General features: G+C 41.3%; 4 protein-coding genes across 5 annotated transcripts; 1 reads left to right on the top strand and 3 right to left on the bottom strand.

Annotated features, from left to right (window-relative positions):
• Positions 1–245: 245 nt before the first annotated feature.
• pdp2 (putative pyruvate dehydrogenase phosphatase isoenzyme 2) lies at positions 246–3,727 on the bottom strand. Of its 2 annotated transcripts, none has more exons than XM_041938327.1 (9): positions 3,660–3,727; positions 3,105–3,232; positions 2,800–3,015; positions 2,481–2,600; positions 2,100–2,386; positions 1,902–2,007; positions 1,583–1,819; positions 1,181–1,480; positions 246–1,026 (listed from the first exon to the last, which is right to left on the bottom strand). In XM_041938327.1, the coding sequence occupies exons 2-9, from the start codon at positions 3,183–3,185 to the stop codon at positions 751–753; spliced, it is 1,623 nt and encodes a 540-aa protein (XP_041794261.1). In that variant the 5' UTR covers positions 3,186–3,232; positions 3,660–3,727; the 3' UTR covers positions 246–750. The 2 variants fall into 2 exon arrangements, with proteins under 2 accessions (XP_041794261.1, XP_041794262.1); XM_041938328.1 differs by having other exon boundaries at positions 2,800–2,982.
• A 918-nt stretch (positions 3,728–4,645) lies between these two features.
• terb1 (telomere repeat binding bouquet formation protein 1) lies at positions 4,646–13,515 on the top strand. Its single transcript, XM_041938642.1, has 21 exons — positions 4,646–4,679; positions 4,803–4,937; positions 5,125–5,256; positions 5,865–5,996; positions 6,233–6,293; positions 6,393–6,511; positions 6,687–6,815; positions 6,943–7,095; positions 7,192–7,323; positions 7,474–7,599; positions 7,947–8,089; positions 8,171–8,463; positions 8,562–8,632; positions 8,756–8,830; positions 9,342–9,572; positions 10,391–10,470; positions 10,649–10,712; positions 10,809–10,850; positions 11,877–11,953; positions 13,157–13,312; positions 13,415–13,515. The coding sequence occupies exons 1-21, from the start codon at positions 4,646–4,648 to the stop codon at positions 13,445–13,447; spliced, it is 2,418 nt and encodes an 805-aa protein (XP_041794576.1). The 3' UTR covers positions 13,448–13,515.
• A 1,976-nt stretch (positions 13,516–15,491) lies between these two features.
• On the bottom strand, positions 15,492–18,237 carry LOC121608231 (predicted GPI-anchored protein 58). The gene is made up of 2 exons (XM_041939427.1): positions 18,094–18,237; positions 15,492–17,214 (listed from the first exon to the last, which is right to left on the bottom strand). The coding sequence occupies exon 2, from the start codon at positions 17,205–17,207 to the stop codon at positions 16,242–16,244; it is 966 nt and encodes a 321-aa protein (XP_041795361.1). The 5' UTR covers positions 17,208–17,214; positions 18,094–18,237; the 3' UTR covers positions 15,492–16,241.
• Positions 18,238–18,814: 577 nt separating this feature from the next.
• si:ch211-127m7.2 lies at positions 18,815–20,724 on the bottom strand. The gene is made up of 3 exons (XM_041939708.1): positions 20,523–20,724; positions 20,326–20,428; positions 18,815–19,896 (listed from the first exon to the last, which is right to left on the bottom strand). Exons 1-3 carry the CDS (start codon positions 20,624–20,626, stop codon positions 19,555–19,557), a joined length of 549 nt encoding a protein of 182 aa, XP_041795642.1. The 5' UTR covers positions 20,627–20,724; the 3' UTR covers positions 18,815–19,554.
• Between the last annotated feature and the right edge of the window lie 2,217 nt (positions 20,725–22,941).

Below are 22,941 nucleotides of genomic sequence, written 5' to 3'. Positions count from 1 at the left end.
TTACCTTTTGGCCAGTTAGGAGATGCACCTTTTGCTAAGTGTTCACAGTGTTTACACAACACTTGAGGATCAGATTAGTCCCATGACACTCAGCAACTGTTAGCAAGATTTGTTTTGAAAACTCTTTTTCCCACACAGCTTTGGATGTCAACTCTCTTCTTGGCCTCTGTATTTAATTTCATTCACTTTTTAATCCAGCTGTCTCTGTGATTAATAAAACACATGAAACAATAAAATAATTTCTCAGTTGTTTAATTTGACACATCTACACATTTCTTCCAGTGAGTGGAGTGTCATTTTAAATACATGTAACAATCACACTGAAGACAGAACATTTACACAAAATTAAGTTATACTTACACACAAGAAAAGTAAACAGAAGGAAATGTCATGGATGGATTGTCCAAAGCAAACTGTGCCAGAAAAATAGAAACATGCAACTCAGGTGAGGTCTATAAAATGTCCATTACGAATACACTAAAGGAGCAAAAACTTTTCTCAATAAAATCTGTATTTTGACCTGATTGACGCTACTTATGAATATGCTAACTCCATGAATGAGTTTTTTTTAAAGTACTTGTGCATAATACAACAATGAAATCTGTTCATTTCAAAATACTTCTAAATCAATTTATGTAACAGCTAATTTTTTGTCCCAAAATATCCAGAAATTGATGCTGGCTATGATCTGGATCTGGACGGAGCTGAATGTTACAATTTTCTCTGTCTAGCATTGTAAAAAACTTCCTGTTAGCTGTGGCGAGTTCTGGCCAGGTCGGAGTTAAGATACACCACAGTAGCTGTGATATCGTCCCTGTACATTCGGGCCAGGTCCTCTGGCAAAGCAAGCATAGAGGACAGCCGCTCCTGGCAGAGTTCTCCATACTCCCCAGTGCCAAGAGCATGTCTGATAAGGTGCGTGGCAGCATTGGTGTCTAAAGCGGGGGAGGCCCGGGCCTGGCGTTTTAGCAGGAGTTCATGCATCTGACCCAATTTCAGCTGCCTCTCAGAGGGAGAAACTGGAGCCTGGAAAAAAAAAAAAAAAAGTCCGTTAGAAACCATTTTTATAGGCAAGTTTACAGGATAAAAACACAAGAAAATTACAAGTGGCTTCTGTAAAAGTTTTGAGCTGAGTAACAACAATAACAATACATGTCACTTTCAGTCCACACACACAAACCTGGAGGTGAATTCCACTCAGGTGCTCTCCAATGAGTCGTACAGCCTCCTCGTTCCCTAGCTCATCCCACAGACCGTCGGTGCCAAGGATCAGGAAGCGGTCCTGAGGTCTCAGCTTGTGATAGGTCATCTCGGGTGCCACATCCAGATAGGGCGGAGTTAGGTAGTTAGGTGGAGTGTACTGGTACAGGTTGAGAGAGTCCAGGTCCACTCCAGATTCCAGGCTGGCTAAAATGCTTTGCTGCAGCTCACGGCTCCACTTGAATCTTACGTCACCAAACGCACGCAGGGGCATCAGAACCTGACAACACGATAAAAGCTTAGGACCAATGAGTATTTACTGAATTCAACAGTCCAGTCATTGTGCATTGCCTGTTGGCGTTATGCTATGAAGAACTCTCACCCCAAGCAGCCTGTCATCTGTGACCACTGTGTCTCTCTCTGAGGGTGGGTGCTGGGCCTTGATCCGCTCCACCTCAGTCTGATTCTGTGAGTTGTGGTCCTGAGAAAGGGGTAAAGCGCTCCATGACCCGTCCTCCTCCTGCACCCCCAATATCACTCGGCAGTCACCGGCATTCGCCACGTGGATCCCATCTGTTCCAATGTGAGCTACACAGGCAGTGCAACCAGCAAATGCAACCTGGACAGGTAATGACACCTAAGTATAAACATAGTGTGACCGTGAATATGTTCAAGCAGTAAAGAAAGGCACAACTTATTACTTGGATGGCTGTGCTTTTCATTAGGTCATTGGAAAAAGGGACTTGAGCCTCCAAGGAGATGTCAGCGTCAAGCCGTTTGAAAGCACAATCCAGAGCATCAGGAGGACTGAAAGAAAATGGAAAAAAAAAAAAAAACAATCACACACAGGTATATGTAAATGTAGATATCTGTGCATATGGACATGCACACTGTCTCACCTCATGCCTTCACCATGTTCCTCACTGTCCAGTAATTCTTGCCAGAAGACTCTGAGGTGGTCAATGTAGAGTGAAGCAGATTCACGATAGTTGAAGTCTGCATGGTGTTTGTACCACTGCAAGATGGGAGGAACAGGCCTGCCGTGCTCCATGCATTTCTCAAGCTCCTCCAGGCTCTGCTTTGGCATCATTGCAACTGCAGTGTAGTACAGCAGCCGCTCACTGACAGCCTGTGCGCACGCCCAGCCCCCGTGGCCATCAAACACTCCAAAGAGCATGCCCTTTGACTGGAGAAGATTTAAAAAAAATGTATTAAATTTTACAAGAAGGGGGAGAAAAGTATTGAGATGGATGCACAGACAGAGGGGAGAAGATGTATACCTGTAAGCAGGTGGCTGCACTGCGACGGTCCTCATTAGGTGTGTTAGCAGCCAGCTGGTTGCTCTCAAACTTTCTCACAGTACTGAGGCCCCTACCATCAAACTCTGGCACACTCACAGTCTGAGACACAGGCGCACATACACACAGATCCAGAGGGTTACTCATAAATAATTCTAAATGAAATACTGATAATCTGATTAGAAATAAAACAAGCCTTTTTGCACTACTCTGACCCAAGAAACATGCTTGTATGTTTTCATATTCAACATGTAACTTTAGACTTCACTATTCTGTAGAGAGACACAATCTTATCAATTACCTGCTCATTAGATCGCAGAATACTGTTGATTTGAACCTGGCTGAGCTGGAAGTCTAGATCCTGATGAGTCGAGAGGCATCGGCCACTTTGAGACCCATTTCCTGTCTCCTTACCACTGGAGCACAGTTGGTGTGATCTAGAGGTACCCCAGGATGAGAAGTGACAATGGTGGGCTGGCCGAGGCTGAGAAAAGGGAATGGCTAAAAGGTGGGCACACTGTTTGAACAAAATAGAGCCATGGCATCATTAGAATATCATGTACCATACATTTAGGAAAAAAGCAATAAGTCATCCTGGTTACAAACCTGGAATGGGGCAGTAGAACAAAGTGTCAGAGAGTAGCTTGAAGCTCTTTGAAGGATGCTGGCGTACAAACGTCCAGACATCTCTAATGCAACGCTTTTGATAGGGCGCCGCTAAATCACCCTGGCGTCTATATCAAGTGAAAAGAAAATGAATAAGGTCATGATGATACCAGTACGATCGTTGAGAAGACACATGACAATTAAAAAGCTACAGTAGATAGTAAGCTAGATGTTGTGTGAGCTAGCCAGCTTCAAACTAACACCATAATCAACGTACTATAAGCCGATACCAAGCAGCATTAACATTAACGTTACCTCTCCACATGGCATTTCTGTGGCGTTAGTAGGTGGAAGCAAGCTACATAACATCGCTACATAACATACAAAACTAGTTAGCTTGATAGCTGGCTAGCAACGCTCACGTTTAACATACAGTATCAGCGCCCAACGTCAGACGAAAACCTAAACTTGAGCTAAACCTCTAAACACACAGAAATATGGTTCATATGTTAAGTTAAGTGCGCTCAATAAATACTTAGTTAATGAAATACGTACAAACTTAGTGAAATTATGAATGAATCAATGTCAGCTCGTCGAACAGCTACTCCATACGTGACGTCGACTTGCCATAACGTCTGACGTTGTCATCTGACGCACTGTTGTAGTCCTTGCTGGTTCATTTGAGACAAGAAAGTGTAACGGGAAAAAAATGTGGAGAAACCAAAAGAGACGATCTTTGTTTTCGACACCTTCAACTCGACCAAATAGTTAGTGGTCTAAAATTGTTCAGGAATTAAATTGCATGTTTTGAGGTAATATTTTGGTTTACTTTCATTCTTTCTTAATGTAAGTTTTGTTGCTGTTAATAAAGCCTGCTTCCCTCCCACATCTAGCAGTGGGAAATCTAACTAATTGTATGCTCGTAGTGTATAATCAGACATACACATAATGTTTCAAGTTTATCAGTTGTGTCCTCTTAAACCCATCTTTAACCCATCTCTATTATTTCCTAACATTAATAATACTCTAAGCCATTATTTTATTTGCAAGTAAGCCACACCCCGTTTGTTTCTATGGTAACTGACCATAACGTGACTACGTTCTTTCACCAACGATAATGATTGTAGAAAGACAAACAATAGCTAACTTGCTAATATTGGCTATGTTAACGCGTTGTCACCTTAACGTGGCTTAACTTTTGTTCAGTTAGATATAAGGATTAGCTAGCTACTGCTGAAGTAAAAGTTTAGACATTAGCTTGAAGAAAAATTGTACTTTGAAAGAGCGGCTGGTTTTGCCCAATTTTTTACCTTGAATATTTCAATAATGTTAGCCAACTAGCTAGGTTAGCTAGCTAGCTAGGTAGTTATGAAAATAGCACTTAAATGTTAACTAGCACAAAATAACGCCGGATTGGCTAGACGTGGGGAAGAAGAGATGGTATTCTAGTTATGTCAAGTTCGCCATACTGTTACTCAGACGACATTTAATCATTGTTAATGGCTTTCAAACCACTGAGCAATTTAGTATTAAAGAGTAAAATGGATAAGACAGTGGTTTGCACCAGCCGTAATGGTAAGTGACATTATTCCTTATTCCACATGTGCGCTTTTGTTTATGTATTTGTAGATGGACATAGCTAATGTAACGTTTTACATTTACAAATGTAAGTTGTGTGTACCTGTGTGCTTAACATAGCTGATTTTATTATTTTGCTTTCAGCCATAAGGACAGATCTCAGTTTGCTGCTTGAGTGTCTGAAGTTTCAGATGAAATGTCCTGATTTGCAGAAACAAGCTCTTCTCACCATTCACTCAATCTGTGAAAAGAGAGGTAAACCATCAATGACAGAAACATGCCATGTCTTTATTTCATAACCATCTCCTACAGTCCCATCAGTCAGATTTGTTGCTTGCTTTCTTGCTTTTTAAGTCAAGATGCATTCACATATTTGCCATAAGACCTTGACATGACACATGTTTTCACTTGAATTCACTTCACTAAATTTTTACAATTTCAGAGGATACAGTGGACATGCTGAGAGAAATGGGAGGTGTGGCATTTCTGTATAACCTGGCCAAATCCAGTATTGTTCATTCAGACGTTAAGGAGACTGCACTCTTCACGCTTGGCACACTAGCAGAGGCCAGTGGTAGGCATGTGTGTGTAATAGTTTCTGAATCCCAATTCAGGGGTGCATCTTGGGAAGAATGCAGACCAAAAAGGCATGTCCTTTGCAGCAGTTGAAGCCTGGCGTGAATGCGCATGTCCTCGCCAAAGGAGGCAGACCAGCCTTACTGGGACTAAAACTGTGGATATATTTAGGTGTTTCTTGTCAACTTGAAATTTTGAAAAATTCCAGTTTCATAGGCAGGAAGTTACCCTTAAGCAGCTGACGTGGTAAATCTTGTTGGTCAACTCAGGCGCTTGAACAAATAATAGGTAACTGGCAAACAGTGTACTACATTAATGCAAATCTTTTCCATTTTTCTGTAGATTGTGGGATACTATAAAAGCTGCAAAGGCATAGGGTAGCTTTTCTGCCCTGTCCAATTTTGAAATGTGGGCATCAGAGACTGTGGTCCTGAATTGTGACACAGCATATGTATGTGTGTTTTAGTGTACAACAAGCCTGTGTATACTCATATGTGAATAATATCACTGTGTTGGTACAATGCTTTGTTTTCAAGTGCAAGTTATTTTAAAGTTAGTGACAGTTTTACATATTCTTAATATGCTGTTAATATTTCCTTCTGGTAGTGTATTGCAAGAATTCTCTGTGCAGAAAGGAGACATTTGCAGACATTGCTGGTTGGTTGATGAAAGAAGACATCCCACTAACACACAAGAGAGTGTGTGTCTATTTGCTGTCTGTGTTGGTCTCCAATAACAGTAAGATTAAGGCTTCTCAACTGACATAATGAGTTAAAGCTACACCCATTTATGTGCTATTCTGTCACCTTACATTACATTTTCTTTGGTTTGGTTTAGCTTCAAGATCATGAAAACCATTTTATAAATGTTCAACAAAATGTTGTGGGGGTGAAACAAAGTAAATTTGCTAAAAGATTTTTGAGAGTATGATGTGCGGACCTTTGCAGTCCTCATGTGTCTGTGTGCTATTGCAGAATTGGGACAGACTTTAGCCCAAACCACTAGCTGCCTGGATATCCTCCTGGACCTCTTCAAGTATGTTACAATGCCAAACACCTTAATCTCATGTAGCCAGACATAAGTCACACCAAGCTTATATACTTTGCTAAAAGTTTAATAGTATATCTTTTGCAGGACCACTTTCCCCCTCTCCACAGAGGCTACTTTGAGAGCAGTTAATGCTACTCAGACCTACCAACTTTGGGCATCTGTGTCTGGTGCTCTCTGTGGATGTGTCAACAACCCACAGTGTGGTAATGTCATCTGTGTATTTGTGCCTTGTACTGAAGAGTTAATATGAAAAACAGTGATGCTCTTGCCATCTCAGCAACTACTTTCAAGTCAAGCCACGATATACTGCATTAAGTTTAATATCTGGAGTAAAACCAAAAACAGTTTTTGCTCAATTTTCTGTCTTTTGTCTTCCAGAGGAGGCTCAGCGTATTTGTGTGTCAGCCTTTCCCATTATAGAAATGTGGCTTCAGCAGATTGCTTTACCACGTACTGAGCTTTTTCAACCCATATGTTCCTTCATAGCAATGACAGTTGCCAACAACTGTAAGTGAACAAAGCAGAATGACTTGCGCTAAACCTGTGAGTTTTAAAAATGTTTATGTAAAACATCTAATCTGACCCAAACATCCAAACTATTAAATGTTCATCATCACTTTTTTTGTTTTTGCAGCCTGTGTTCAGGAGAATTTTTCTGCCTCAGGCGGTCTGGATACTCTCACCCTTGCACTGGTTCAACAAGCTTCTGCAGCAGATACAAGCCTGTTGTCTTGCCAGCTTTCTGTCATTATATCCAAGACCCTGTCAGCTTGCATCACAGATAACTGTGCGTATCACTCTCACGCACATAAAGATACACCTTTTACAGTTCACTTAAACAACCATAGCATCTCCGTCTCCATTCCTGATCTATTCTTCGTAGCTGCTCTGGCTTCAGGTCTGGCTCAGTATGGCATGGTTTCACACCTCTTCTCCCTGCTGGCTAGCCCACACCTGGACCCTGAGGACAGGCTCTCTGTTTTAATCACCCTGTGCCACTGCACTGAGGCCTCTGGTAAGACTGTGCTGTTTAGGTCTAGTATTTTCTGGTAGTTTGGAGTGTGTTTTCACTCTGTATTTTAAACACTTTAGCCAGTCATCCACTGCTTCAACAGTCTTCCTTCTCTGGAAAATACAACCAAATTTTGCTTCTTCCTGTCTGTAGAGGAGCACCAGTCCCAGCTGGTACAGTGTGGAGGCCTGCCTCTTATCATAACTCTACTCACAGAGGATCCAAGTGAGGAGGTTAGGAAGGCTGCTACATTCGTATTGCAGACCTGCAAACAGGCCAGTAAGTCAAGTTGTTTATATGAAAATCTACCTACCTACAGTTCAGAATTGTTTGTAGTTTTGTCATCTTAGATGGACTCTTTTAAAGACTGTTGACCATATTCTTAAACATAGTGCATTTGAAAGAGAAATGATAGATACCATGGAAAGCATTAAATGGAGTTAATGCTAAAGATCAGTTTTTTTTTCTCTAAACTGTAAAAAATTAAATTAGTTCAATAGATTTCTTTTACTTCTCTGAGTGTGAAAGTGATGAAATGGATAAAAAAGAACGTGATTCAGTAACAAGCAGGTTGAATGCAGAATGTGGAGCTCTCTTAATGACTCGTTTTGTCTTTGTCTGTGAAGCCATGTCCTTGGGAGTGCTTGGTATGACAACAAGACAGGGACAGGGTGAAAATTTGGGGGCTCTTACAAACTTGGAAGGGTTCAGGAGCTCAGCCAGAGAGTTGCTGCACAGGATTGACATGCTTGAGAGGAGACAGACAAAGGTCAGACATACATTCAGACACATGGCCACAGTATAATCAATGTAACATGGTGACTCATGTGCTTCTGTTCATCTTTTGGAGGCTGTGGATGCGCAAGTAGACACAGACCCATCAGCTTCAACTGAAGGGCAAGACCAACCATCTGTAGAAATAGGGGGTGGCAACAACATAAAACTTCATACTGTCAGAGACATGATCAAGAGTGAGAGTGCAAGTGAACTGAAAAACATGAGCTCCAATATAAATATGCAGGAAGTGAAGGCTAATAGTAGGGGAGGGGATGTGTGGTGCTCAGTTTGCAAGGGTACTGGAGCCCTAATGTCTTCCCAACTGCAGTCACTAGAGGGAGGCAGAGAGCTTCATTCAGCTGACAAGTCAGTGGCTTTCCTCAGTGAGTGTATTATGTATTAATCAGAAGAACTCAGTGATGTTTTCATAATAACTTTTTCTTCTGTTTTTGTTTTATCTGCAGTCAGTTGTTTAAGCCCCCAGCACCAGTGAGGCACAGTGTACCAAAAGAAATTGAATGCACTGATGAAGAGGGTAAGAGTCAAATCTTCATTGCTTATAACACAGTTATTGAAACAATTATTGCTGAATTTTTGTTTTCAGCAGATGTGTTATTTCTTTAACACGTTTTTTCAAGTGATATGTTCTTATGTCAAGGGTTGGAGAACCTGATGAGTAAGGTGGGGCAAATCCCAGTGAAACAACAGTCACTCTCACCTATCCGGTGTGCAGGTAGGAGAACATGATTCTGCCCCTCAGTGAACGGTGTTCCATCTTGTTTTATCAAGTGTTTGTTGAGAATTCAACCAAGTGTAGTAAATGGGTCAGCCTTTACTGTACTGTATTATAAGAAAAACAGGAATGTCTCTTTTTCTGACCGTACTATGAAGAATAAACCAGAAATCTTTGCTGTAGAGTTTTCCAGAGAATCTTACTTCTTACTTCTTTTACCCACCTAATTATTTTTCCAAGGTGACCTAAGCAGTAAAGTGTTTAGAGTAATAGCAAATTAGTTCCAGACATATAAAGTTCTGTGCCAGTGTAATGTGTTATTTTAAGCACATTTTGTGTTTCTCTTTGTCCTCTACATGTCCATGTGTATTTGGGAAACTTGGGACTATGGAATATGTAAAAATACAATAGTAGTTATACTTCAAAACTTTCAGGGATCTTTCAGTTAGATTATTCAATTTTTTTCATACGTCAGTTAACACCTTGCATCCCTGTTCATTCTCTCCTTTAGGTTGTGTTTTGCCTTTTGAGGAGGTGACCAGCCGTACTTTTGCATCTCTCCAAAGCTCCTGCCACCACAGCTGTGACATGCACAAGGCTCTCCAGGAGGCCACAGAGCGGTTCAGGACTCATCACCTCAACCTTCTATTCAGGAGAAAGTACCAAGACAGCACTGAGGAGCAGGCACCCCCAGACTCTGAGACAGCAGCAGAGCCACGACGAAGCTGGAAAAACTGGAGGGGTAGGAGACCTTGGCATTTGAAATGCCCAGTAAATCCCTCTTATTGAAAGGTGTAGTTCGAGTCTCACAGTCTGATTGGTCAAAGTGTAGACTACATTCCAATCACATGAATGGTTCCTGTAAAACACAACAGAACTGATCGTTGTGCTCATTACAGCAAATTTATTCTGTGCCTTACTTTTTGATTTACTGCAGGATGATTTTTGTCACATCACAGTAGACTATTAGGTCAATTCATCATTCAAAACAACCACCTGAGCACCAAACAGGACAAAAATCAAGAAAAGGCCCACAACTACCATGAGGCATACTTAACACTGTGCTGACTGAGGTGTCACGTGACTTGTCACTTCAAGTCGCTACAAAATGTGTATGAAAATGAAATACAGGAATGGACACACATTTCCCTCACAGTTAAAACTCAGCACTGTCTTCCATATCTTCATCCCAAAGTATTTCCCCACGGGTTCTCACAATCACCATCTACAAGGCACATACGTGTGAGTGCACGTTCTGCTAAGTTTTGTTTTGCAGTTTTTTTGCATTTTATGAGTGAGAGCAACAGAGACCAGTAACATCTCTGAAGTTTATCGTAGTGTATTACCTAACATAACATAGATGTAAAAACTTTACCAAGTAATACATGAGATCCTGTCTGGAATTGATTAAAACTGTTTTTATGGTACAATCAATTTCATTTTCCTAGTCCATTTCTTCATAACTCTTTGCTTCATAACTTTAATATCCTCGGTTTGAAACACACATCATTGTATTTAACTACTGCCATAAAATGTCTGTTTTCTACTCCACTGTAAAAGAGGTCTGTCTGACTCCAATACATAAAGGAGCAGGGAGAGGCAAGAGCTCCCTTCCAGAACACACAGAAGTGGAATTTAATACAGCTTCTTCAACATACTGATGTCTTGTAACAAAAAGTTGTTCCTGTAAGCTAAACAAATGATTTTCATCCCTTTGAGCCTTTGCCTGATATTATCAGATGTTTGCCACTGAACTAATATACATGCACAATATTCTGTAAGTGTGTAATTTGGGTGTCTTCTCTTCCACCTATCAAAGGCATCACCTTGACTCCACTGCACAGAGAAGCTAAAAAAGACATGAGCTCTCATACCAAGACTGGTATGTATGTGACATTATCACAGCAACATGACATTTACTGTTGTCTTTGACATTTGTCATGTTCAACAGCATTGATGTTATCACTCCTCCTCCCAGTTCCAGGCTTGACTCCCCTGAAAAGGTCTCATCTTCCTGAGGGTAAATATGTGATATCAGATGCAGGTATTTGCTGTAGATTACTTTAAGTGTGTGTGAATGTTATGATTGAGAGCCTGTGGTGGGAGCTGTCCTCTGCAATGTGTTCTTGGCAGCAGACAAACCAAAGGGCAGAAGGAATGTTGATCTGCAGCCAGTGTTCTCACAGTGCAGGCCAGAGCTGGTTCAGAGCAGCACAGCTGTATTAAGCTGTTTCACACTCTGTAAAACACTGTGTGTGTGTGCGTGTGCGTGTGCGTGTGCACGTGTGTGTGTGTGTGAGAGAGAGAGAGAGAAACAGGGGGACAGATGAAATGGTGTGTTCTGATGCTTCTGTGTTATGCCAGTAACATTATGGTGAAAGGAGAGGTATTTCAGTCTGTTCCACATTGTGATTTTTCATATTCTGTACTTGCATTTCATTCACTATACTGTATATTTAAAGTTGTGTTGTGGATGTTTAGGTATTTCGTGGTCATATTTGCCCTCTGGAAACTTTTTTCCTCCTGCTTTCCAATTTTTAGTGTTGGATGTGGAGGCACTGTTGTGGAGGGCAGTCTTTCAATGCTGTCATGCTGAGATTTACTGTGTATACCTCTTAGCCAAATGCATTTTCCAATGCTCACTTTGTGCGAGTCCACACTTTGAATAGTTTTTTCTGCCACTGTACAGTCCATATTTTCATTCTTTCTCTGTGCAGTTCAGCTGTTTTTACCACTCTTCCCTTCTTCCTTGTTTTTTCTTTATTAATTTTGAGTCCTTTCTTCTATTCTCTTGCCTACTCTTCCTTCATCAGTCTTCTTTGCCCTATTTATTGATGTTTGTACAGTTGTAAAACCATAACTGCTGATGCATTGTCGCTCTAATGAGGTGTGAGGCAAGAGAGAAGAGAAATGATCTTTATCCATTAAGTCTGGGGCCATTTGGTGTGTTGTTGAGTAACCGAATGAGTTGTGAAAACCTGGCGTGCTCTCATTCTCTCTTTCTCTCTCTCACACACACACAAACTGTTTTATGTTTCAAATATAGAGAGAAGAGGAAGGAGTAATAGTGGACATCATGCTTTTGATGATGAGCTGAAGACTAGCATTGACCACTGTTCCACTGTAAGCTTTTTAAACCATATTTTGTTTCAGAAATGCATTTTGCTATTTATATGACCTGCTAGGTTTTCCAACAGCTTTTTAATGCCATAATTGCATGCTGTAGTGGATTGACATGGTAAAAAAATATCTGAGGGATTAAAGGAGGAAATGTACAGTGAAAAGTAGGGATGAGATTTGAGAATCAGTTCCTATTTAGAACCAGTTTCAGTTTAACCAGTTCCTGAGACTCATTTAGCTCTGACACATCTTCCTCATATCATTGCCTGCACACTGCAAACAGTAATGCTGAGAGGCAAAACTAAGTTAAAGTGAAATCTAATCCATGCCACAAAGGGGAGAAGATGTTTGAATGAATGGTTATGTTAAAGTAATGTTTAAGGATTGTAATGTTTATAACTTTGGTAATTGTTATTGGTATTTGTTAATTGCTTGACATTCACAGTGAACAACTGTCTGCATTCATTTACTTATGTAGAAATGAAAAGGTTAGTATGAATTTGTCCTCTCTTGCATTGTAAGAAGTTGTTAGTCAGCAGCAGAGTCTTAATACACAGATGTCGTAGCGTCGTTGAACGCACCAGCAGAAGGGCTTTCAAAACAGTCCTTTCAACTGTAATGTCATGTTACGACAATGTAACTTTGACAAACATAGATATGACACATCATCAAACATTACACATACTGAGATAAGTCGAAAGGAGCTGCTGTTTGGAAGGGAAATCATTTTAAACCTGTCTGATATGCTTAGCAGAATGGCTGAAAGTAATTCATGCAAAGCGTGGGTTGAAATTGCAAACCAACAGTATGGTCTATTAACATTGGTCATACAGGCATCTTTAGCATGATTTTGAACATGAAAAACTAATGGACAACTGTTTTTGCAAACACATTTTCTCCTATTTCATCTATTTAGAATGTTATTTTTCTTAAAAGCGGCACTTTAGTTACTAGTCCATATGGGAAGAAGACATTAACAACTCAAAATCCATGTTTTTTGCACAAGTGGGGTGTAGTAGTCGGATATGTAGCTTGTAAAAGGATGAGCTACACATAAGAGGCACAGATGTTGAATGTTGGCAAATGTGTGTCCATGCACATGTAATTTGTCCCATAAGCCACACACTCCTGTCCATATGACAGATTTAACTAATCTTTCCTCAAACTTTTGTCTCTTCTGCCTTTCTTACGTCTTATTATTCTCAGCGAAGGAAGAGGAAAGACTTCAGCCGTGAGGAGGTGCGCTACCTACTGTGGGGAGTGAAGACTTTCGGTTTCTCCTGGAACTCCATCTTGTGGTCATACCCCTTCAAACCTGGACGCACCAATGTTGGCCTGGCCAAGAAATACAGACAGCTAATGGTAAGAGGAGAAAAACTCCTTCAAGTAAGATATTTGATATTTTCCATCATAACTTTCAAACTGCATTTAGATTAACTTCCTGATTTTTTCTTTTTTCTTCAGAAAGGTAAAGCCCAGGACGCTGGCTGTGCATAATCCAGGGCTTGAGATCCAGGGCCAGACCCTCTGTAAATAGTGACCTTGATTTATCTGAAAGACCTCCACTCTCTTCAGTTCAAAACACAAAGAGACATGTACTTCTTATGATCATAATATATTGCACTGTATTTATGCTGATTTTTACTTCTTTGTATATATTTTGCACTGTCTGTTTTTTTGCAGAAGTTTTTAGTGCTATGACAGATATTGTTAATTCTTTCTTGTTGTTATATTTTAAAACAGGTGTTTGAGATTCTTAGATTTCCCTGTCAGCATCTACTCGGTCAAGTGCATTTTTGTATTTGATTTAAGCGAACAGGCTTTCATAAACTTTTGAATGAGAAATGTAGCTGCAGACACCATTTACTGTATGTTCATAGTGCAAAGGGTCACTTGAGACTGAATGAGTAACCAGCGATACTTTGTAAGGATTACTTGTGCCAAACTTTGGGTGAATTAGATCTATAACCTTTGAGTAAGAGCCATTTGTTGTTGCACCGCCTATTGATGAATCACCACCTCTGTGTTGTCACATGTACCTCTGCCAGATTTGATTGCAACAGCACATGAATTGTGGCAGTAAAAAGGACCAGCCCGACACACTTTGGCAACCGCTTCTACAAATGCAGAATCAAAACTGGTTTTTAGGGCAGGCCAGATTTGCTGTGTGCCAGTTTTGATAAAATTGTTGGACTGTAATGTTCAAAGAATCAATATAATCCAAATGTCTCAAAGTCTAATCAATCAGAAGACTGCAACTATTTGGATGTGATTTCACCCAAGTAATCCATGAAAAACTGAAGTCAATTACAGCACTTATGGGCCAGAACTGTAAAACCAGTTATGTCACCACCAGGTTTTGGTCTTGAAAAATACCGTATTTACCAGGTTTTTGACCTATTTTGCTTTTTATCTCTGACAAAAGAAAAATGCAAATGAAAAAATAGTTTCCTCACAAATATTACATGTGTTCTACTTCCTTAACACACGGTGTCATGGAAAGAAATGCCATGTTCTGTTTTCTTTGTTTTCGTGCTTTGGCCATCAGAGTCCATAGCGAGACAGGAAATCAGCAAGGAGAGCGGGGACTCAAGTCCAGCACATTTGTTTATTGAGCTGAAAGCCTCTGGTATGACAGGAATCACAAATAGTGCGTATCATGCTGCTGTGCATCAAGAAGCAGCTCAGTGTGCTAACTATCTTTTACTAAAGGCTAGCTCAACTGAGATCACTGTCTGAAGAACGCCTCTCCCACTCCACGGGGACTCATCAGTGTGTTGCCAAAACCATGGGACTTAACAGTGTGCCATGCCCTGAGGCGTAGCCTGTTAATGTTAGGTGTGGCTCAACAAGACATAATGTTTGGGAGGGGGACTTACGGATCAAGAGTGATGTAACTGGAGAGGAGCACAACATTGATTTTCTGGTCTAGATTAACAGTTGTGTTTTAGAAGTTGAATGGAGCAGCCACAGCTTGATGACATCGCAGAATAGTTTCATTTATAGGCAAACAGCAGCGGCCTCTCATACCAATCCACTGACGGCTCTGTGAAGATGTTGGGACAGCAGTGCAGTGAGGGCAGGGGGAGTGTGGTGGGAGAGGCATGTGAGGAGCAGAGTTCTCATGGACTGGAAGGCAGTCACACTGAAGACTTTTGACCCAGGCCCCCCGAAAACCTCCTTCCTCTGGAAAGAATGTGGCCTCGTCTCTCTCCCCCCTTCGTCTCTTCCCTCCCCTCTCGTCCTCTCTCCCACGAGACTGTGAGAAGGCGCTGCCTCTCGTACACGGTCTGTGCTGCGTTGCCTGGATTTGATTTCCGTGTGTACACCGTCTCCAATTCATGTACTGGTGTGTTGTTCTGGGACGAGCACACAGATACTATAGCTAATGAATGTTTGACGCTCATCACTTGTCACACCTTGATCTTGTTGTGCCGGTTTTTCCTCATTTCCATTCTCTAAATCCCCAACATACAATGTCTATATAGCTATCCATCAATATTTCTACTAGTTCAACACACAACAGATGACCAAGACCATAACACATTGAATAATATTTTTATTTTCACAAGCAAGCCTCTAGTTTGGTTAAAAAAATCCCATTATTGTATTGAAAATACAATAAAATGACCACACCTGTTGCAAAGTCCAAACATGGCTACATTAAGACATAAATGTTTGTTGGACACTTGTATCCTGCTATTTTGGCAGTATGCATGTACTCCATCTTTGGTTGCATTGCTACTGTCCCATGCCTGTCATTTTACATCAACCTCTACCCACCTAAAAAAGATTTTCCTTTTCTCTTTGTGTTTGATCAACATGAAAGAGTCATTTGTTTTTTCGTACTTCCCTTGGATAAGGCTGTTATATAGTAATGCTATCTTGTTCTTAAAGTCCCTGCAAGAAATATGTTTAAATTCTTGTTCAATTTGCATAGAGAAATATCTCTTTTGTCCAACAACACCCTCAAGTACACTCATATTCCTGTGCTGCCCTCACCCACACACTGTCTGGCTATAGAAATGTATCAGAAACATACTGTATATGTAGGACTATTTTGTGGGTTTTTTTGTGTGAGAAGACATCAATTTGTTTCAGAGTTCTTTGGCACTTTGGAAGCTTTTGAAAGAGAAAATAGACTGTTTGCCTTTATTTGGCCATTTAAGGTGTAAAAAAAAAAAACAAAAAAACATGACATCTTTGATTGTTTGAGATTTCATGTAAAGGGTTATGAGGGTTTCACAGAAAAATATCCATCCACTTCTTTCATAAATCCTCTTCCGTGGATTCACATCAGCTCAGTGGAGGTGCTCATGTCTGTGATGGGACTGTCATCAGGAATCTTGACATCAGTGGGAATGAGGTCAGCGACAAGGTCATTTCCTTTCAGCTCCAAGTTCTGTAGGAGTTCGTTAACACTTTCCTCGTTGACATTGCTCACGAGCTGCTCCAAAGTCCCTGAAGCCTCCACTTCCATCGACTTCTCCAGAGATTCTGATGTTTCCTCAGACGTCTCCAGCTCAAGTGTGGAAGTCACGGGAACCTCAGCGCTGTCGTGGCATTCCTCAGCCACCGCAGGGATGTCTGAGGGCTCGTCTGCATCAACTGGGGCAGGGATGGGAGCTGGGGGGGGTGGAGTGTTGATGGGTTGGGGAGTTGCGTCAGGGACACCCAGGTCGATCAAAGCGGGTGAAGAAATCATTGGCTCAGGGAGGGACTCTTGGGTAAGCACGTCTGCCGGCTGCTCCAGAGCCTCAGCAGGGGCTGGTGCTGACTCGGAGAGGGGCTCAGGGACTGCCTCAACCTCAACCTCCGCCTCTGGATTGGAGGTAGGCTCTGGTTCTGAAATGACCTCTGGAGCTGGTTCTGGAGCGAGCTGAGCTTCAGCAACAGGTTTTGGTTCTGGTTCTGAAGGTGATGGTTCACTGACAGAGGTCAGAGGCTCAAGTTGGTCTGGAGTGGAGGTTTCCTTTGCCACAGACTCTGGTTCAGCATCATTCAGTGGGACTGCAGGAGCCTTTACCTCTTTACACTCTGATGCACATTCCCCAGGAGGCAGAGAGGCCACTACTGTCGCCGGATCCCCAGCCACCATGTCTATATTCTCTGTCTTCACAGCCTCCGGAATCTGTGTTGCTTCAGACTCTTGTGCTGGTTGTGTAGCTGCTGGCTCCTCTGCAGGCTTCTGTTCAGTGGCAGCAGTTTTGGCATTGTTGGCTGAGGGATCTCGCCTTCTGTTCAAGAAGTTTCCCATGATGAAGCTGCACAGAAGTTAATAATGACAACAAGGTCATTTCAAACGTCTAATTCTATTCTTTAAGTGGCTTCAGAAGGTAAATAAAAAATTTCCTTTAGCTCAGTCAATTCCTGTTGCAGGCTTTGTATTATGAGCTGGAGCTGTTGCTTTTCATAGAAATTCATAAATACATAGTTGTTCAAGGTTACAAAAACAACAAAAAGTTAATGGAGAAACTTTTTAAACTTGACATGACTCACTGAACTAGTTAAGCAAAAAATACTCCAGCTTGTGTGTTATAGTACATTGTGTTCTCTTGCACCATTCCCGGGCTGCATGAACAACATGCGACTTATAGCGTCCCAAGTTCAACGTGTCTGTTTACTAGTAAATGTTTCCGGACTGCCCAAGATCATTTAAAGTATTAGTTTGATTGATTCCGTCTTTCTTGCATGCGTTGCACCTCTCAGGTCTTCACTCCCATTGGCAATAAATGCTGGACAAGTCTAGACGCGCATTGAAAACGTTTGCCACTTCATTGCCCCACTCAAAGACAAATTACAGCTTATGATTTCCCTTTGTTTGCATTTTCTAATTATTCTGTAAAACAACCACACCTTGTTCCAGCTGTGATCCGTCGGATCCGCATACGAAACCGCATACGCAGTCCAAGTGTTTTGTTATTTAACAATGTCATGACAAATGTCCAGATAATAACTATTACCAGCGCAAAGAACATCTGTGCTAATCATTAATTGCTGGTCAGAGCAAACGGAACAAAGAGACTCATCCGGACGACCCCGCCTCCCTCTCGAGCTCAACAAACTTCAAACTATCCAAAATGTACAGAAGTAAAAGCGGCTCCGGCCATAACGCGCTGTTCAAAACAGACAACGGAACCAACCTTTTGAACCTCTTTTCGTTGCAGTGAAAGCGGATAAAGTCGCAGATGATCCCGCACTCTCAGCTTGGAGAAGTCCGCACGTCAAACTGTCTGTCGGAGCGCGCACCAGCGGAGCAGAGTCCCGCAGACGCTCCTGTGCGCGGTGCGCGTCCACGGTCGATGCGCGCGCCGTGCGCCAACCCCCAGTCCGGCACGCTTCCTGAGGCAGAGCGACTCTGCCTGGCAGCCAACAAACGTCAGTGAAACGCAAAGTTAAACCACGCGTTTGTCTTTTCACAATCAAACTTAATATCCGGCCATGAATCAGTGTTTACTCTGGACAAACCAGCACCCGAGACATGTTTCAAATGGTCACTTCAATCATTGCTGCAGCTTTTCAAACTGATATTTGTCTTTTAATGAAAGTCAGTGAAGTGTCAATCACAGTCCACTTAAATTCAGTGTGACCATGACAGACAAGTGGCCCAAACATGCTGATCAGCAGCTGACCGACTGTACGCTGAATAATAAACCAATGACACATTTGTTTCCGAAGCGCAAGTGCATTATGCTGAGTTGATGACAACCACCCCTTGTTGACTCTTTCAGATCAGTGACAGTAAGAGCTCATGCAGAGATGTTGAGCACATATGCCATTTTCTCAGTTAAATGCTCTTCATCGTCGCCTTGTTAACAGAAGGGAAACTTGAATCGTGAAGTGTTTGAAGAACAAACAGTCTTTTTATATTTTTATTTTTTTCAGTTAAAGAGGTAGTGGACAAATAACTGCTATTTCATCATTTAAGTGGGAAAAACAACAGTAAGTAGTGAACATGAATTCACACTGAAATGTGAGAGTGTGCTCGATGATCTTCCAGCTCAATATCAATGTTTGAATGTGTGGTGGCATCGAGAGAAAACCTGCAACCGCTTCACAGACACCAAATCCTTTTTGTTTGTCCCAAAGAGGCCTCAGGTATTCAGCTACACTACAGTTCTGTTAGTTTCCTCATAGACGCAGATCTCTCTGAGCACTAAAACTCCGGTGATGGACAATAACATTACAACAGCAAAATACCACATGATCTGTGTTAGTAATTCCTGTTGGTTCAGAGTTCACTGACAGTTAAGACAAATAAAAACTGATAAATGTGTGACGTGTGTGTGGGATGTCAAATTTATAAAATATAGCAGCTCCCTTCATACTGAAGGGCCCTCAGACTTTGTGAGGCCAGACTGTAAGATGCATTTACACCTCATCTCAATACAAAAACGGTTAATTCTTGTACCAAGTTTCACACACCAGTGACAGTTACTTAAAGGTTAATTTCTTCAGTGTGTAGCTTTATGGAGGAGCTGTGCACATTCACAAGTAACAAGTCATGAAGGTAATGTTGGTGGCATTCCCCTCAAAGAGAATATTTTCCATTTACTGCCAACACTTTAAAAGGCTCAGCGCACACATTTCAATTAAGCTCATCATCAGGTGAAGAAGATTTCTCGCACAAGCCGCAAGGCGTCATCCTCCTCCGCTGTGCCTGCTGGCATGTGTAAGTGTTCCCGTTTCTTCTCAGCCTCCAGTTTGACATCCATGACACCGCTGTGACCCTGAACTGGTTCTGACCTCTGACCCCCAGGTCCCTGACACTCCAGGCTCCTGGTATTTGCCACTGTCTCCACCTCTGTAATGTCCAAGTCTGTTTCTGAAATGTATGTCGTCTCCTGGGCATCACTGCCGTCTGAGGCCTCCTCTTCTACAGACTCCGTTGTCTTTGAAGGCTTCTCCTTCATCCTCACCGAGCGGTCTACTGCCTTGTCTTCGGCCTGTGTGGAGAGTTCAACCACTTGTTTAACACAATGCATCATATGCTGCATTTTACATCCACTATGAGAGATAGTGTGATATGATTTAAAGGTGTTTTTACTTTTGAAAGTGTAAGTTAGCTCTGAGGCACAAACTGAACATACATGCAGGTACGCTATACAGTAAGTGGACAACATGTGCTTTGAATAAACTTGAAAAAGTAAACAGCCTGTACTAGGATAGAAATATACTGAATTTTCACATATCTAATGCTTTAAAATTACAAATTTAATTTTTAAAAAATACAATCTCAACATTCTGAACAATACTGGCATGTTTTGATGTTTTATATGTCACTCATTTCTATCAATAACTGGGTGTTTTAGAGCACTTCTTCCTGATGTGGAAACAAAAAATTTAAACGTTAAAAAACAAAGAAACAGTGCCACCTTCTGGTCAGTTAGCAGAGCCACGTCCACGCAGGCAGCGCTGGTAAGATACGACACAGCCGCTTCCACTAGCTCTCTCTCGTTCATACAGTAGAAAGCAGCCCTAAAAAACACACGCGAATGTTTTTTTCAGACAAAACGACGCAAGGGCGTTGAACTGAAGTGTAAACAGACTCTTTGTGTCATTTTGCAGCTACCTTGCAGTTTTCCCCCTCCTCCTGCTCTTCAGCGGCTCCTTTTCTTTCATTTTCCCCTCCTTCTTCGCCATCCATGACGGCAGCGCCCGGTGCCTGTCTGACATGTCGCCTCTATATTCTGAAACTCCGCATCATGTCTACACATGCACAAAGGTTACTGTGGTAGCTTTTCTCCACCATTACTGAATGAAACCACTAACAAGGAAACTGCTGTTTGCTGAAGTCACGTGGCCACACTGGCGGACGGGAGACTTTAGCGCCACTCAGCGGTCAAACAGCATAATGCGCCACAAGAAAGAAAAACACCTTCCTACCTTCAAAATATCAACAATTTGGTTTTTGAGGAAACAATTCCTGTTTCTTTGCGTTCAATGAGTGGATTAAAGCTCTTCAGTTGTTTTTTTTTATTCCATCCTCAAAATCGATTTTATTTTGCTACTCTACCTACTCTGGATAGATGTAATCACATTTAACCTGTTGGTAATATGGTTTGTATGTCACTGAATTTGTAGTGTAGTGTTGTAGAGTAGTGGAATTTATTAATTACTTACTAACAGTACTCGAGTAAATCTCATTTGTTTGCACCACTGCCACACTCATATGTCTTTTATCAAAACATTTATACTTGATTTTCTGACATTAGCGGCAGACGGTTTTGAAATTGGGTTGATTTTCAGGCTTCTTGGCTTCATTGAAATGTTATTATGTGTGTCGCTGAAGTGAGTTTGATTTGAATGAATGGGTCTACAGGTGTGACTCAGAAAACGTACCTGTGATTTAACTGGGATAGAGGCGGAGTAGTCACAGCACTGGTGAGCCCTTTGAGTCCTTGTTGAATGAAGTCTAGTTAATATCAAACATATTCTTTTATAGGTAAAAGAAATTCTGTAGTTTGTAGTTTTTCTGCGGTCTCAGGTCATCCACATTTGCTGTTACTTAAAGTTGTTTGCTGCGTTCAACCTTGAGAATATTCTTAATATATATTTTGCTTCTCCATCACTGATTATGATTGACATGTTGAGCCTCAGTGGCAGTAACATGACGCTACAATTCCTTACAATAATACATTCACCTGTGTTTCATCACCAACAGCACTCTTTGTATATATTTTTAGCTCTAATTTTTCAAGATGTGGTCAGATAACAATAGTTGTTTGACATGCATTCTGTGTGTTTGGACATCTTGAAAGCTTTGAGCTTTGTGTGCCTTATTCTAGCCGACAGTAGATAATCCATGCCAGTCTCGTCGCATGACACATTTTATCCCCTCTCTTTCCTCCTCTCTCTGTCCTTTTATCACCCTCTTTCAATCTCTGATGTTCAAAACAACCTTGTATCCGACTCTTACTTTCTGTCACTTTGTACCCAAAGCTGCCTTCACTCACTCAGGCCTTTTAATTATGTCTCTAAAGCCCCTTCCTACAAGTGCTTAGGCCTTGATTGCAAATACCAGCTTTGTATATTTGACTAAATTAAAAAGTGAAGGGAAAAAAATCTCAAGGCAAACAGCATGTTAGCAGCCAGATGCATGCACAATGCCACTCTCCCTCAAGCTTTTAGGAATGACACGTAATCAGAGGGCTGAACTGGTGTCAAATGAAAAAAAAAACCCTTAAAATATCCCACCATATTGATATTAATATGTCAACAGATGTCAACCGAGGGGCTTTTGAAAAGTAACTTTTTATTTTGTCACTCCTATAGCATATTTCTTTTTTGTGTAATACCACTGGGAAATGAAAAAATTGCTATTCATGAATGAACTGGTTGCCAGTGAAGCACTCTCTCTCTCTCAGGCATCTCCTGCAAAGCTGCACTGTATCCATCTCTTTTTAATAACAACACTTTGTTTGTTCATATAAGCCAAATGAAAAAAGCAATATTTATAACTCATCTGCATCATCAACTCATTACCATTGTTATGAAAACATTCTAAAAAAATATTTAAAGATTCAAAGAAGTTTGAAAAACCTAAAGTGGCACTGAACTCATCCTCCTCCAGGCTTTCTGCCACATCCACAGATCAGGCCGTGCTAAGAAGATTTCTGCTTGCTCATGGAATAAAGCTTGTTGCTGCTTGACTTGCTGCTGAATTTGTGGGTCAAACATGGCCAAAACTTACCGACATGAAGGCGTCGGCACTGGTTTGATGTTGATGTCAGGATTTTTTAAAGGTTTATAATGAATATTCTAATGAGCCTCATTTTTTGACTATTTGGAATTGATCCATAATTACATTATGCATGCATTTTGAATAGGGCATGTACTGCAGATGTCTGGTTGATATAAAGGTGAGAAGCTATTGTGTGAAAATAGAAGCTGAATTGCACCGAAATGAGCTGATAAGTCATTTTCACTTTATCTAATCTATCCTCCTTTTCCTCTTTACATTTCTTTCTTACTCGAGGACCCGAAATGGC

This window comes from Chelmon rostratus, chromosome 6 (assembly GCF_017976325.1).
Source record: "Chelmon rostratus isolate fCheRos1 chromosome 6, fCheRos1.pri, whole genome shotgun sequence".
Classification (NCBI taxonomy): domain Eukaryota; kingdom Metazoa; phylum Chordata; class Actinopteri; order Chaetodontiformes; family Chaetodontidae; genus Chelmon; species Chelmon rostratus.
The sequence above is the reverse complement of the archived record's forward strand: the minus strand, read 5'-3'. Positions and strand labels throughout refer to the sequence as shown.